The sequence below is a fragment of the Cetorhinus maximus genome, chromosome 17, assembly GCF_964194155.1.
Source record: "Cetorhinus maximus chromosome 17, sCetMax3.hap1.1, whole genome shotgun sequence".
Taxonomy (NCBI): Eukaryota; Metazoa; Chordata; class Chondrichthyes; order Lamniformes; family Cetorhinidae; genus Cetorhinus; species Cetorhinus maximus.
The window spans coordinates 58,470,870-58,488,113 of NC_135895.1; the positions used below are offsets into that span (position 1 = coordinate 58,470,870).

General features: G+C 45.6%; 1 protein-coding gene across 1 annotated transcript in view; it reads right to left on the reverse strand.

The window, feature by feature from the left end:
• Positions 1-17,244, reverse strand: part of LOC144692427 (biotin-dependent 3-methylcrotonyl-coenzyme A carboxylase beta1 subunit) — a 69,488-nt gene that overhangs the window by 28,435 nt on the left and 23,809 nt on the right. Inside the window, exons 7-8 of the mRNA XM_078561261.1 lie at positions 14,610-14,802; positions 7,484-7,575 (exon numbers count right to left, since the gene is read on the reverse strand). Of these exons, the coding sequence (XP_078417387.1) occupies positions 7,484-7,575; positions 14,610-14,802 (285 nt within the window). The remainder of the gene's footprint in view (positions 1-7,483; positions 7,576-14,609; positions 14,803-17,244) is intronic.

A 17,244-nucleotide genomic window follows, 5' to 3' on the forward strand; every position in this document is an offset into this window, starting at 1 on the left:
TTTAAAACACTGAGAATTGAAAAGAGAAATAAGAATTTCAGGAGTTCCAGTTTTGAAATCCTGGGGGAAAAGGATGAGTAGCAGTATGAGTCTGTGTAACGAGTCGCAAATTCAACGCAGTGGGATAGAAGGAAGCAGGAAGTATTGCATGGTGTGTTATGAACTTACAGAAGCAAGATAGGAATGTTCAAAGGAGCAGTGACTATAGTAATATTGATAGAAAAGAGAAAGACAAGAACAACTGCAAAAGAAAGCAGGAGGTGGAGAGAGACAATTTTTCCACAACATTTTTTTGCATCCTCATCCTGTCAAAAAGAGTGAGAGAGAGCGTAAGAGCGTTGCAGGTATGGCAATAATATTCAAGTTGTGGATGGAAACTACATGCTTGGCACTGAAGGAAACATTGGCTCATGCTTGCTGCATTGTATATGCTTCCTCCAGCTGAGCACAGAGAAGGTAATGAGATCAAGAATATCAACAGGTGAAGAGAGACTATAACAGAAGCAATTAAAGATAAGATGTGATAGTCATAGCTTATACTTGCAAAAGACATGAAGAAACAATGATGTAGATTTTAACTCCAATAAGCAGGCAGAACACTCACCCGATCCTACCAACAAAAGGCCCAGTCCATTTTGAGGGTCAGGACTCACTACAATGCCAACAGTGAACTACAGCCTCCAAGTAGATGCCCCATCACACCTTGTTAGCTCCGAGCTAGCACAACATCAGACAGGCCAGAGACTGAGCCAGGTGGCAGTACGGTAGGTCAGGTGTGATTGATCATGGAGGGAAGCGATACCGAGGGGGCAATCACCCACATTATTCTTGTGCCACTATGGTGCCTCCTGCCCCCACAACAACAACTTACTTACATTTTTTGGACATCATTTTCTTCCTCTTCCCCACCTGGTTCGCCTGAGCAGAGCCTGCATGGCACATGCTCATGGTGTATGCCCTGCCCAGTTGTCCCTCTAAATTGCACAGGTACGTTTTTGGACCCTGAGTTGCATACGGTAATGAGGCTCCTGCCTGATTCAGGTGGATGCCTGCACTGTCCAGCAGAAGGCCACAGCAAATACACCAGTGGTGCACTCAGTAGTGACGATTGAAGGTAGATAAACATGAACATAGCTTTGTGTCAGCCTATTTGATGGTGCCTCACTGATGGTCAAAAGCTTTGGGGATGTCCAAGGCAATGACAGATGATGCAGTAAATCATTAAAGAGTTTCACTGCAGTGGTGCATGACATAGGCAACAGGGATTTCCAGTGGAATGCTGATGCTGAAAACCATAATGACAATCATGGGCTAAACTAGAATCTTTCTTAGAATCAGTCTTAAATACACTCAATGACCTGGCCTCCACAGCCTTCTGTGACAATGAATTCCATAGATTCACCATTCTCTGGCTAAAGAAGTTTCTCCTCATCTCTGTTCTAAAAGGTCTTCCCTTTACTCTGAGGCTGTGCCCTCGGGTCCTAGTCTCTCCTACTAATGGAAACATCTTCCCCACATCCACTCTATCCAGGCCTTTCAGTATTCTGTAAGTTTCAATCAGATCCCCCCTCATCCTTCTAAACTCCATCGAGTATAGACCCAGAGTCCTCAAACGTTCCTCATATGTTAAGCCTTTCATTCCTGGGATCGTTCTCGTGAACCTCCTCTGGACCCTCTCCAGGGCCAGCACATCCTTCCTGAGATACGGGGCCCAAAATTGCTCATAATATTCTAAATGTGGTCTGACCAGAGCCTTATAAAGCCTCAGAAGCACATCCCTGCTCTCTCGAAATAAACACCAACATTGCATTTGCCTTCCTAACTACTGACTCAACCTGCAAGTTAACCATAAGAGAATCCTGGACTAGGACTTCCAAGTCCCTTTGCACTCCAGATTTCTGAATTCTCTCCCCATTTAGAAAATAGTCTATGCCTCTATTCTTCCTACCAAAGTGCATGACCTCACACTTCCCTACGTTGTATTCCATCTGCCACTTCTATGCCCATTCTCCTAACCTGTCCAAATCCTTCTGCAGCCTCCCCGCCTCCTCAATACTACCTGTCCCTCCACTTATCTTTGTATCATCTGCAAACTTAGCTAGAATGCCCTCAGTTCCTTCATCTAGATCATTAATGTATAAAGTGAAAAGTTGTGGTCCCAACACTGACCCCTGCGGAACTTCACTAGTCACTGGCCGCCATCCTGAGAAGGACCCCCTTATCCCCACTCTCTGCCTCCTGCCAGACAGCCAATCTTCTATCCATGCTAGTACCTTGCCTCTAACACCATGGGCTCTTATCTTACTGAGCAGCCTACTGTGCGGCACCTTGTCAAAGGCCTTCTGGAAGTCCAAGTAGATAACATCCATTGGCTCTCCTTTGTCTAACCTACTCGTTACTTCCTCAAAGAATTCTAACAGATTTGTCAGGCATGACCTCCCCTTGATGAAACAATGCTGACTTTGCCCGATTTTACCATGCATTTCCAAGTATTCTGAAATCTCATCCTTAATAATGGACTCTAAAATCTTACCAACGACCGAGATCAGGCTAATCGGCCTGTAATTTACCGTCTTTTGCCTCACTCCCTTCTTAAACAGGGGGGTTACATTAGCGATTTTCCAGTCCTCTGGGACCCTCCCTGACTCGAGTGATTCCTGAAAGATCACCACTAACGCCTCCACTATCCCTTCAGCTATCTCCTTCGGAACTCTGGGGTGTAATCCATCTGGTCCAGGTGATTTATCCACCTTCAGACCTTTCAGTTTTCCTAGCACCTTCTCCTTGGTAATGGCCACCATACTCACCTCTGCCCCCGACTCTCTTGAACTTTGGGGATGTTACTCGTGTCTTCCACCGTAAAGACTGATGCAAAGTACCTATTCAGTTCCTCCGCCATTTCTTTGTTCCCAGCGTCATTTCCCTTACTTCTCCAGCGTCATTTTCCAGTGGCCCAATGTCCACTTTTGCCTCTCTCTTACCCTTTATATATCTAAAAAAACTCTTGCAATCTTCTTTTATATTACTGGCTAGTTTACCCTCATATTTAATCTTCTCCCTCCTTATTTCTTTTTTAGTTGTCCTCTGTTGGTCTTTGTAGGCTTCCCAATCCCCTGGTTTCCCACTGCTCTTCGCCGCATTGTATGCTTTCTCTTTAGCTTTTATGCTGTCCCTGACTTCCCTTGTCAGCTGTGGTTGCCTCGTCCTCCCTTTAGTATGCTTCTTCTTCCTAGGGATGAATTTTTGCTGTGTCTCCCAAATTACTCCCAGAAACTCCTGCCATTGCTGTTCCACTGTCTTTCCTGCTAGGCTCATCTCTCAGTCAATTCTGGCCAGCTCCTCCCTCATGCCTCTGTAGTTGCCTTTATTCAACTGTAATACCGTTACATCTGATTCCAGCTTTTTCCTTTCAAATTGCAGGGTAAATTCTATCATATTATGGTCACTTCCTCCTAAGGGTTCCTTCACCTTACGCTCCCTTATCAAATCTGCCTCATTACACATCACTAAATCTAGAATTGCCTGTTCCCTAGTGGGCTCCACCACAAGCTGCTCCAAAAAGCCATCTCGTAGACATTCCACAAATTCCTTTTCTTGGGATCCACTACCAACCTGATTTTCCCAGTCTACCTGCATTTTGAAATCCCCCATGATCACTGTAACCTTGCCTTTCTTACACGCCTTTTCTATCTCCTGGTGTATCTTGTGCCCCACATCCTGACTACTGTTCGGAGGCCTGTACATAACTCCCATTATGGTTTTTTTAACCTTTGTGATTCCTCAACTCTACCCACACAGATTCTACATCATCTGACCCTACATCGTTTCTTGCTATCGACTTAATTTCATTTCTTACTAACAAAGCAACCCTACCCCCTCTGCCAACCTGCCTATCTTTTTTGAAGGTCTTAACTGCATCTACCTCCACCATACTCTCAGGCAGTGCAATCCAGATTCTAACCACTCTCACTGCATAAAATTATTTTTCCTCATGTCGCTGTTGCTTCTTTTGTCCATCACCTTCAATCGGTGTCCTCAGGTTCTCAATCCTTCCACCAAAAGGAACAATTTCTCCCTAAAAAAGCAGTGCAGGCCTCTCATGATTTTGAATATCTCTATCAAATCTTTTCTTAATCTTCTTATCTCCAAGGAAGCAGCCCCAGCTTCTCCATTCTAACCACATAACTGAAGTTCCTCATTCCTTGAACCATTCTCATGAATCTTTTCTGAAACCTCTGTTATGCCTTCACATCCTTCTTAGAGAGCGGGTGCCCAGAACTGGACCCAATAATCCAGTTGAGGCCGACCCAATGTTTTACACACTTTATTATAACTTCCTTGCTTTTGTACTCCATGCTCCTATTTATAAAAAATGTCGGCATTAGAAAAATTAAAGCAGGAATTCATGAAAATAAGTTGAGTAAACTAACATCTGTATATGGTAACAGATAAGAGTCTTGTGCTAAGAGGTAGAGAGATGCAGCTGAGTTCCCAATCTCATAATTGCCAGCCGAGGGAGACAGAAAGCAAATTTCATTATAGGCACATGGACCAATTGTGGAGAAACCACCATTGCAGCTGAGAACACGAGTAGACATTCAGCTCCTCGCTGTCCACCAATTTTGCTCTCGATTCAGCCACTAGAAGACAGCGCTTACTCATAGTTTCCACCAGCGCAGAGGCACACACCTCGGTGGGACCTAAATCTGGTGATCACCCCACGGACACGTGTCCGCAGCAGGAGGAGGCACGTTCATTCGAGCTCCCGGGCACTCGGGGGACTGCTGGGGAAGGGGCATCTGTGAGGTCTAAGTCAAATGACGAACCTCTGGATTTGGCCTTCCAACCCATCCTGCAGAGTCAGCAGAAGGCAGGAGAACATCATGCAGAGCTGCTGGAAGCCCTCAGTAGAGTGGCATGAGAATCAGAGGAGTGCATCCACCTGCTCTCTGATGAAGTGGTACCCACATGTGCACATATGGAGGTCTCCATGAGGAGGATGGTGGATGTCATGGAGACTCCGGTCCAGCAGGACGCGAAGATATGTGCAGACCTGCACTCCATGGCAGTAACCATGGGTGAGTTCCTGCAATGGCGACGCGAGAAGGAAACGGGGCCCCTTGATGTCACCCCAGATGCTCCTTTCCCTCAAGGAGGCTGGGGTTCTTGGGCACCCAAAGGCGAGGAGGAGCAGCAGCTGGACACCCCTGGGTCATCCATTCAGGAATCTCAGAGGCTGTCCACTCCCTCTGAGCCCTCTTTGCCTGTGACCCCCCTCAACCTGGTCCTCTGTCATCGCAGAGGGAGCAGCTGGCCCACAGGAGGACAGCCAAAGCACACCGGGGCGCCTAAGGCCTTGGTTCTCCAGAGGACCCACACCAAAGGCAACAGGGCCAACCATTGCAGAGGCTGTCTCCACCCCTGTTCAGGATTTCAGGGCAGCAACTGGAAGTCTAAGGCATTTAAAAGTTAAGAACTTCAGATCACAGTTGGTTGCATGAGTGAACACATTTTGTCACTTTACAATCTGGAAATGTATTCACTTTCACTGAATAATGTGTAATAGTATCTTTCAGCTTCATTGACAGGCTTTGCAAATCCTCTTACTGCATCCCCCTGCCACTAGCAGTTCAGCTGTATGCAGCTGGCCCATGAGTGATTCTGGAGGGAGCAGTGTGTGTGTGGTAGGGCCTTTCAGAGCCTCATGCAAGCATTCTCCCAGGCATGCGGATCCTTCCTCCATCACACTCATCTCAAATGTCCTTAGCATTTTCAATGCTGCCTGCTGGGATTCGTTTTCAGTTGACCATCTGAGCTGACCTGCATCTCCGCCCACCCACTGATCACACTTCCATGCAGCACCTGATCTCGCCCACCACGACTCTCGTTTAACTTTTGATTTAGCCAGCATGGTAGTGCGACAGTTTTTCTTCTGCTCCCCCGTCGTTTCCCCTCCCCCAGTCACCCATTTCCTTTCCGCCATCACCGTCGACACCACCCCCCTCCCCCCACCCCCGCCGGCATCACCTGCCACCTCCCCTCCGTGACTTACCAGCCACAACCCTTTTCTTTCAGGGATGTCCAGGTGAATGTGCATGTTCCCTTCCTTCCTGAAAATCCCACCCCCATCCGCATTAAACTCCCTGGCCTCCTCCTTTGTACTCCCAGAGTCCATGGCTGCCTCCAAGTCCCCACCAACTGTCCTCATCATCACTCCTACCGATGAATCCTCACCCTCCCAGCCTACTGCCTCACTCGGCCCTCGGTCATTCTCACCATTCCCTCGTACTACACCCACTCTCAGTTCGCACCCAAGGAGGCAGTCATGGACTCATCAGAGCCCTCCCTTGCATGTTGACCTGGACAGTCCCACTCTGGAAACCTTCCCCCTAGGAACTCCTTCCCCACTCCGGATCCCTCCCTCCTGCCACCCCACCTCCCCCCACCCCCAACCCTGACATCCCCTTAGCCCTTCCCCCTTCCTGATTCCTTCAGTCACCCAGACACCCTTACTTCTTCCTCCACCCTTACTCCTTCCTTTTTCCCAACTCCTTCCTCCACCCTTGCTTCTTAACCCACCCTTACTCCCTCCCCTCTCTGATCTGCTTCCACCCCCAGGCTCCTTCCTTCCCTGGACTCCCACCCCTGGACTCTTTCCACTCTCCGCACGCCTTGCACCCTCCGAATTCCTTCCCTTACACCTACCTCCACAGCTGCCATCTTCTCCTCCATTACCCCCTGCTCCTCCTGTTGTCCCTCCCCCCCCAACCTCAATCCCTCCCTGACACCTTCGTTCCTCCTCTCCCAACCTCACCCCTCATGACACCTCTTCCTTTCCCAGTTGATTCTAGACCTTCCTCACCCACGCACCTCCCCCCTTCCGGTACATCTTCCAAATACAACTGGACCTTCCTCTCCACCTCCTTGACTATCACCCATTCGTGAGCAGACCCTCAACCGTGACTTTCCAACTTCCCATGAGCTGCTTTGCAGCAGAGCCATGTCCATGAGACTCCACCCAGCAAGCCATGGACATTGCTGTTGGGCCACAGCATCTTCTGCTCCTCAGACGTCTGTGATGGGTAAGTCCCGAATTCTGCACGTCACACTTGTCAAGACGTGTTCTGCACAGGCATGTTTTTCCGTCAACGTGGGCGGTGATCCAGAGCAGGGGGATAATTCCAGTGCGCTGGCCTTATAATATTCAGATGTATTACACTGAGGTTCCTGAAGTCGGGATACGTGGCCCGCCATTGACGGGCAGATGATTGCAAACTGGTTTCATGACGTTGTGAAACCAATTTTTGGCCTTCTCACCATACTGCCCGCTCATGCCGCCGAACACGCCCGACACCAGCGGGCACGGAAAATTCCGCCCACAGCGTTTATCAAGTTTCAATGTCATTGATTAGTATATAAGTAAACTTATTTAGTTAGATTCTTCTTAAAAAGTTCAGAATTTATGAAACTTATTATTTCTCACCTTTTAATCTGAGCAAAGCCAGTTACCAGTGTGGTCCCATACAAAGCTTTAAACTCCAGGAATCTACTTCCATCTGTCAAACGACTCAGAACCTGTAAAATATTAAATATTTTTAAGATGTAAGGGTTAATTCTTGAAAGACACAGGATGGCTAAGTTGATAGTACAATGAGCTAGGCTTTAACTGATCAAAATTAATAATGGAAAATTAAGCTTTTTTATTGTCTTCATTATCTTTAAGGTGCAGGAAGCATATCAAAAGTGGAGGCAATACTTAATTGCCAAAATTTCAGCAATTGTCAATCTATAATTTTTTAAAAATCTCTACGAGTTAAAAAAAACAGAATGGCCACACTGCTTCAAGGTGTAATATTTAGTTCTGGTACATTAGAATACCAGCATAGTAAAAGTTTGCAGAAGGTCTTAAAAATCAAATTGTGCATCTGGAGCAGAATATTGTGACACATGCTTCTCAGATTGTCTGAGTAGTTAAACAGCCTAGTCTATTCCTTTGCTATTTAAAACAAGAAAATCTACATTCAGTTGCACAGTTAGTTAATCTCTATAAGGCAGCTGTTAAGTTCTGCTCCTGGCCATTAGCCAATGATCTTTGTCATGTGGACAAATGATTCAATTTGGTTGTGATATTCTCCATGACCAAATAGCGCTCTAACATGAACCATCTGGATTCACTTATGAAAGATGACTATTTGTAGAAGACACTAGAAGGCTTGCATGTCTGTGGGGCCATGTCACAGCATGATTGCTAGTTTTTATGGGCACAGAGAATGGAAAGGAAAATAACTGAGACATAGAAAATCTAATCCACAACCACTGACTGCAAAACATGGGTACAAAATGAACAAGAATCATTTGAAACAATAAAGAAATTTACCACCACTCCCAAGAAGAGGCCCAAAAAAGTATGCTAATCAAGTCACTCCAAAAATAATTAGTGACTGAAGGTTTATAGTAGTAAGTATGGATAAAGTTAGTGTGTGATTTCTGTAACCATAGAAACATCAGCCTATGACTGTCTCTAATCATTCTAGTGTGCCAAGCAGTGCAAAATATGAAAAAATAAACTTGTACAAATGGAACTGAAGAAATGCTTCATTAAGTGTAATAACCAGCACCACTAGCTCAATCTTTAACTGTATAATTTGCAATGATTGAATGGCAAGCAATGATGCCCCCAAATCATGCTGGAGGACTAATATGTACTGCTCTGCAATTTACGATATAAAATCACAACAGCAAAACTCAATCATAACATCTAGTCATATCTTATAGATTTCTAAGATACACAGACGAAGTACAGATTAGCTACTTGCCATCTTAACTGGCATATGATGTGTAGCTGTGCAACACAAAGGAAAAGTAAAATCCATTGCACAATAACCATTCCAGATAGGTACAGAAATAAGTGGAGCAATGATAGGCTCGTGAGTGCAGCTGATTTCAAACATCTCCTACAGCTTTCTATCTGTCTCTGAAATTGGGTAACAAAAAAACTCCATAAGTTATTAGAAAATTAATGATCTGTTAAAGAGAAAGTGCAGAAAATAAACACAGAAAGTGATTTTAACTTGACACACTTGGTGAAACCAGGGCAATAGAGGAGTTAAAATTGCTGTTCACTACTCATTGTCCTGTTCCTGCTCTGTGGGCATATTTACTGGCACCTTACTGGAAAGCCCAGGTACCCTCCTGAATCCCTCTAATCATTCTGGAGTGCTAACATTACAAAAACATGAAAAAAAACCTTTCAGGGAACTGAAACAGGACTAAAGAAAATGCCTCATGAAATATAGTAACCAGCTTACAGCAACTCAGTAAATTGGGGCCCTGTGACAAACTTATTGCCTCAAAGAAATTTAGAGGGACAGCTGGGCGGAATGTGCACTGTACACACTCTGTCCATTTGCACTAGGCAGAGAAAATTGAAAGTAAATAATTATTTTTCTGGGGCCAGGAGAAACATTTGTCCTCCTCTGGCCTCCACAAGAATAATGTGGATCACTGTTTCTGTGAATTCCCTGCCTTTGCAACTGGCATCCATCTTTCCGGCCTACCTGCTTGGTTTGTCCACAGGCCTCTGCATGTTGTGTCTGCATTTTCCGTTTCTGGAGTTAAAACCCACCCACTTTCTTACAAAAATTCCCCCATACTGTTTGATTTGCTGCCTTCATCAAAACATTTTTTAACTACCATGTAAAAAATATTAGGAGCTTGATGGCACCATTAACGTTAGTGATGGTGTGATACGGTTTATTACAGGAAAGTGAATGTGAAATTTTCTGCAACACAATAGCTGTTCTGACAATCAACAAGAGATAAATTTAATAGCCATAAAGCCCTATCACTGTTCTTAAAAAGAAATTACTGACCCCTGCTGGATAAAGTGTGTATTTGTGAACATCAGATGCAGATGAGGTCAACCTCAGCTATGATGAATTCCTTGGTCAAAAAGCCTACTAACACTCAATTTCTAGGCGCACACAAAGAATGAGCACTAGGTAAGATACTAAACTATTCTGAGTCGATTCAACTTTGAGAGTCAGATTGTCAGGGCTTGGGACTGCAGATTGGGCACCTCCTTCCCGTGACCCTCCCACTGCCTCTCTTGTTCTGTCTATACAAGAGACTTGGCTTTATCTAGTAGACCTACTGGGCATAATCTTGCCACTTTAACTTTTGGATGAAAGGCGAGATTTTCGATCTGGGAACACAAACACAAGTAGTAGACCTTCTGGTTAAAATTTCTGGAAGGCTTCCACTTAGGAACTCGCCTCCAGGATCACCGTCCAATTAGGGAAGCCAGGCGGGAAAACGACTCGGGATCACGATTGAGCATGCAGGATTTAATGGGCCACTGGCAGCCTTCACAGTAGCTGCACAGAGAAATGGGGCAACGTTTTTCCCCCGTCCGGGGGGGATGTGTGGGAGTGGGTGTGGGCGGGCAGGTTTCCGATTGGCGCCCCCAGTTGGGGGTGCATCGACATTTTACGTGACATTTGCCAGGAAGCGCTATGCGCTCACCTTGGGGCGGGGGAGGATTCCCTGAGCTAGGAATGTGCTCTTTCACACATGCACGCGGAAGAACGCACAGATCTCCCTGAGGCAAAGTGCTGCCTCAGGGAGATCGGCTCAGGTTTGAAACATTAAATAAAGATGAGAAAAAAATTTCGCTGCCATGTGACACTGTCATGAGTTGGGACATGTCCATAACTTTTATTTTAAAATATTCTGAAATTTTTAAATCCCTCATGAAACCTCATCCCACCTGTGGATGAGGTTTCATGTTTTTTCAGAAGCCCGCTAGGGCTCCTGGCCTGCCCGCCAACCTTAAGGTTGGATGGGCAGGTCCATTAATTATTTCAATTACTTTTTTAATGGTCTTAATAGGCCGTTGACAGGTCAGCAGGCGCGCAGCCCAGCCCCCTGCTCACCGACCGGAAGATGCAGCCCATGGTGACTTTGAAGTGCTACTTGTGAAGAAAATGGAAGGGAGATGGGGAGATCTGTTGCCTCATTGAGTTGTGAAAGTCTTGTACAGGAACTGCCAGCAATTTTCTAACAATCACCACTATCATTAATATTAGCCTAAATGACCTGCTCCTATCATTACAAAGCTCTGCCTATGGCTGACCTCAGCCATGCTGCTCCCCCTACTGTAGTACTGAATGCATGTCAGTTGCAGACCTCAATGACATCCCAATGTGCACTCGCCTCCTCTAAGCTGCCCTATTCCAGGTGCTACGTATGAGCTGTCCACTGTTGGCAAATAGCCCTAGCAGGCACAAAATTTCTCTCAATTGCCTTCTTAAATACTTTAACAGTCTTCCTGCCACCATTGCACAAGTTGACAAGACACCCTGAGAAAGACAGAAGGGGCAGAAGTACATCGCGGTATCAGCCCGGTGGCTTTTTCTTCCAATTTTCCCAGCATTCCTGCCTCTAGCAATCTGAGAAAAACATTTCAAAAGAGTTCTTTTTCACTTTTTTGTATTTGGCAGCCATTTATATAGGTGAATTTATATACCAAATATTCTATTTGCTTTTGTAAATATTTCCCGACATTGTCTAGAAATTGAAGGTATTGACGCCAAAACTGGTAGTTTCGCTTCTCAGTTTTCCTGTACCAATTCAATCCCTCACTCCGACACTCCTCAACCTGCCTGATACTGCATACTCACTTTTTGTCAGCTCTACACATTTGACAGGATTTTCCATCTGCCTCATTCTTGTACCCAAATTGATGATTAAACTAACTTTCTCCACAAGTACTTTGTTTTCCTTCCAGCTGTACATTACAATATTAGGACTGTAAGCTGACTGACTGTAACATCGTCCATGGTGTAGGTGAGTTCAGTTAATGGTAGGTCCAGCAATAGAGTTAAAGCCCTGGGATTCTGTTTATAAATTTAAGTTTGAGCATTGTGCAGAAGCTGCTATTCTCATTGGGGACTGTTTGCATTTTGGTTAGAAGCAAAATATTACCACCTGCTTTAGGTTCCTTAATGTGTAATAATGTCCCAAATTTTCCGACATGAGGAGAGGCCTCCGACTCAAATGTCATTGATACGTGTCGGGACCCTGAGGAAGTCCTGACATGGGCACATCCATGGTACTTATGCAGGAAGTTCCAGGAATGTTCACTCCCCCCTGCCCATCCCAGCAATGTTCACCCACCATCCCCCCAACCCCGGCAATGTTTGCCCTTCCCTCCTGGCAAGCTCACCTCTTTCCCAGCAACATTCAGCCCCCGTCCCAGCAACGTTCACCACCCCCACCAGGCAATGATCAACCTCTCCCCTCCCCAGGCAATGTTCACCCACCTTCGTACAGTATTCATGTTCACCTCCAGCTCCCTGACAGTACTCACCTCCTCCCCCACAGACAGTATTCACCCCCTCCTGCCGCCCCTTTCCTGACTCATATTCCAGAATCCCTGGCTCCTGTCCAGTCAATGTCAAAACAGTCAGCATTGTCGGGGAGTTGGGTGTGGGTTTTGAACAGTCGAGGGGTGGCGGGAGGCGAACACCTGTCAGAGGAGAAGGGGGTGGTGAATACTGTTGTGTGGATGAAGCATGGGTTTGGGCATTGTCGGGGGTGGGGTGCGGGATGTTAGCACAATCAGTGGGGGGAGGTTGTGCAGTTCTGGGGTTGACAGCTCCACTTAAACAATGTAAGTTAATGGACTAAAAACAGACATTAAGGGGCATGTCTTCAGTTCATGATGAGAAGATGGTGTGGCTGCTCTGGAATTACGCTTGACAATTGGACGCCCGACTCTGCTCGCTCCTGCATCCCTGCTGGAGCCGGCATCCTAAAGTGCAAAACCTCTAGCGCAAAATGGTAAGCGGGCAGATCAAATTGCAGTGAGCATCGGACATACCCTCCCCGACACTGTTCAGAAGATCTGGGCCATTATGCCTCATTCTAAGGAGCAATGTATCAGAAGTAGAAACAGTCAACATGGAGGAACACTAAATGACATAAGACATGTACATAAGTAGAGTAAAAAAGCTTCTTGCTTTTTTACTCTAATGTATGGTAAGAGTATGGTAAGAATCTCCACCAACTTGCTTAACATTAACGGTTGACCAAAGAAACAGGACTCATGCAGTAAAAGAGTGTCAATGACTACAGCAAGTCTATGACTACATCAAGCAATGTAGAAGCAGCCTATCTCCCCAGGAAGCCTGGTCGCCAGTTAGCTATGCTCAGTGATCAACTGATTCAAACCCGCCATTGCTACTCAAAGTCCTGCTCCTCAACTCCTATGTGCAATGGGGGACGAGTCGCTTGTTGAAGGTGAGCAAGAAGAATGGATACCAGACATGATACAGGTAGGACATGGATTCGTACCCCCTTGTCACAGTTTTTGGTCTTGAGCATAAGCCTCACTACCTGTCTGCAAACACGATGATGAGCAAAAGGATATTAAAATGATGAAATCAGTTTGTCTTCCAGTCACTACAAAAACAGCATAAATGTAAACAGGTTGCTTCTGATTGTTCCCTCTGAATGTGAACTGTTGGTAACCATGATTAATGAGTATATCCTACATTGCAGCAGTGACTGCACATCTCAAAAGGTACTTCATTGGCTGCAAGTGCTTTGGGATCTCTTGAGGCTGTAAAAGGCAATTTACAAATGCAAGTCACTTTTCTCTTCCCTTTGCTTGTCTTTCTTTACTACCTTGCTCCGCCCCCCCCCACCAGTTGTGGTAAAAATGAAGCATAGTTTACTGGTTTTTCTCCAGTTGTGAAGAAGCAACAAATGAAAGAAGATGGTATTAAGGTTAATCTTAATTCTTTCAAACAGGTTGACTATTAAAGTGATCCCTCATAGGAAGGCTTTGCAACTCACCCTATTGATACTGTTTTTCTGCATATGTTTCCAGTTTATTTTTAAAATCCATAAGTCAAGTGAAGGCAACAGCTAGGGAAAGTGATGAACTGCGCTCATTTGCAGTGAAGACATTATTGGAATATTTTTAAAAAAAATCCAAACACCAAACAATTAATTTATCTTATTGTACAGTTTTCCCAAGCTGATAGAAGATTTTTTTGTTATCGCCTCCCTCCCCTCCTAAAGTTGGTGATTCCTGCTAAGTTACTGTTTTTTAGACAATGGTAGCCTTTTTGAGTAAAAGACAACAAAGGGGTGAGCTTCCACAGTGTTATCCCATTGCTCCTCCATTTTTCAGGGATTTCTGCCACTCTCTTGCTGAAGTTACAGCTGGACAAACCCTATGGAAATCCTCTCTCATGTCAACAGGCTACTTCACTGCAGAGAGGATTGCTATCATGCCCAGTTCTGTTCCACCAGCCAGTTGCACACATACTTGTCATCAGCAGGTCACTAAATAATATTCAGGAGCAGGAACGTGAGCTGATTTTTCCACTTCCTAGCCCAAGGCCAATTGAAATGTTCCAACTGCTAATCCAGCCTAGTTCAATTACCTCCATACCAGGATTCTCTGGTGCTTGCGTCTCAGCAGACATTATGTAATGCAGTATAGCTGTGATAGAAGGGGGAGACACTCCCCTCTTCCACTGAGTTTCGAAGACTTATGTGACTAAGCAATTGGAGGTTACAGGTATTTTAAAACTAACCAGTTTGATATTTAAGGTATGTGCATAATCCTTTGGGGCAAGACCATTCAGTTCTTCAGTTGCGTAGAGAGGCTCTTCAAAGTCAGTTATCTTGTGTGGTGGAAGATCAAAATTTAAAGTGGCTATGATATTCCTGACACATTCATACGCTTCTTCCTCCGTAGCTGCAAAATGATCAATGCATCCGCTAACCCTGAAAAACAGAAAAATCAGCAGACTTAAAATATGCTGTTTAAAAATCAGAATGTCAGGGGTGGAGGGGGGAAAAGAGAATACTTGAATCCAAAGTACCTGCACTGCAAAGGGTGGTGAGGAGATGCTTGGTCCTTTAAAAGTTTAAACAAGAACAGAGAAAACGCTGAAAAAACTGAGAAAGCATTTCTTGCATTCTTAGAAGTGATTTTGAACGAATGGGAAGGAGGTACAAAAAATAAACACATGGTATTATGTAGTATATACTATTTCCAGCCCAATAGGTCCCTGTCAGTGTTTGTGTTCCACATGCGCTTTGCCCACTCTTCCATGCCTAACTCCATCAACATATCCTTTTTATTCCTTCCTTCCTGAAATGTGTATCTAGCTTCGCCTTAAATGCATCTATATTAGTCGCCGCTAATACTCCTTGTCGTGGCGAGTTCCACATTCTAAACATTCACTGGGTAAAGATGTTTCCCCTGAATTCTCTTTTGAGTTTATTGGTGACTATCTTACATATATGGGCCTGAATCACTGTTGGATTGCCACTCCACTCCTACTTTTCTCCACCATGCTGGAGCTTTGCATTTCTGGCCGGGACTTCCGATCCCAGCTTCTCCAGAAATGCAGAGCATACAGTTCCTCAAAGAGCTTCACTGTAGCGCTGGCGCATTGGGGGAAGACATGCCTGGTCCCCTTCTTACGGCACGAGCTGCCTTATTCTGTTAAGTATGTTTAAATGTCCCAAAGCTTTTTGAAAAGCTACAGAGAAGGTTAATGTGTAGGGGTAGAGTGGGTAAGGGTATAGGGGGTGAGGTACGTGGGCAATGGGGAAGGTGGCAGCTGGGTAGGGTGGGAGCTGGGAAGCATGGTAGGTCGGTAGGGTGGAAAAGTAGCAGGTGGCTAGGTTGGCAGTATGGCATGTGGATAGGGCAGCAGGTGGGCAGGGTGGCAGCTGGGTGAGGTAGTAGGTGGATAGGGTGGTGGGTGGGTAAGGTCGCAGGTGGGTCGAGTCGAGAGGGGTTGTCAGGTCAGGGGCTAGTCAGGTCAGGTCGGGGGGGAAATCAGGTGGGGGGGGTAGTCAGGTCAGGTTGGGGCTAGTCAGGTTGGATGGGAGGGAGCGTGGTTAGGTGGGGGGCGCTAGTCAGGTCGGATAGGAGGGAGCGGGGTTAGGTGGTGGGGGCTAGTCAGGTTAGGTTGGAGGGTTGAGTAAGGTGGTGGGGGCTAGTCATGTCGGGTTGGGGTGTTGGGGAGTCGATGGTTGGGTTGGGTCAGGTCAGAGGGGGATGTCGGGGAGGGAAGTTAGAGGAGGGGAGTCTGGTGGTGGGGGCTTGACAGGTCAGTTTGTGGGGGGTGGTTGGGGTGGGATCAAGTCGGGGTCAGTTTGTGGTTGGGGAGGTCAATTCTGCAGTTACCCAGGTGTTAGACTAGGATTTTTCTGTCTAACATTTCCTGGGTAACTATAAAGGTAAGTAAGTCGGAACTGTCTGATGCCTCTGATTCTAACTCAGAGTTGGAGACATTTATCGGAGGGCCCCAGGGAGCAGGGGAACTGCCCATTGGAAGTTCAAACTTCCCAGGCAATGCCCTTGGAGTCAGTATGTCAGGACTTCCATGGGGTCCCGTTGCGCATCTTCTGGGTTACGTGTGGTCTCTGACTATCCGGAGATTTGAAGATCTGGGCCATGGTCCCTAGTTCTGATCTCCCTCACAAGTGGAAACATCTCTACTTCTATCCTTTAACTTCTACTCTCTATTTTCTGGTTTTGTAGCCAGCTTGCTATCCATTCTGCTACTTGTCCCCACCACCATGTGTTCTGACCTTAGTTGTCATGTGTCTACTGTGTGGTACCTTATTGAAGGTTTTTTGTGCAACATCATACTTATCTGCACTTTGTGTTACTTCTTCAAAGAATTCAGTAAGGTTGGTCAAACATGACCTTCCTTTTTTAAATATATTCTGACTATTAGTTATTATATTTTCAGTTTCTATTATATCTTTGAGTAAGGGTTTCATTATTTTTCCTAACACCAACATTTTTATTTTTAAAATCATTTATTTATTTTTATTCATTGTTTTATCCCCTTTTTATCCCATTCTCAATCCTTTATTCCCCACCACCGCCTCCTTCCCTCATCCCACCCCCAAAAGGGTCATCATCCGTTACTTGTTCACGTTGTTCTTTTCAGAGTGCTTACCCTTGTTCTGTTATTATCACATTCTGCTTTCTTACCTTTGCCACTATCAGCACCTTTTTTTACCCTTGCCACTACCATTAGTACTTCCTTTGCCCTTTTGTTCATGACATCTTTGTCAATCTCTCCTTTGCCCCCACCTATCACTGGCCTTCTAGTGAACCTTCTCTGAACTGCTTCCAATGCAAGTATATCTATCCCTCTTTAAGACCAAAACTACACACTGGCCTCTAGGTGTGTCCTG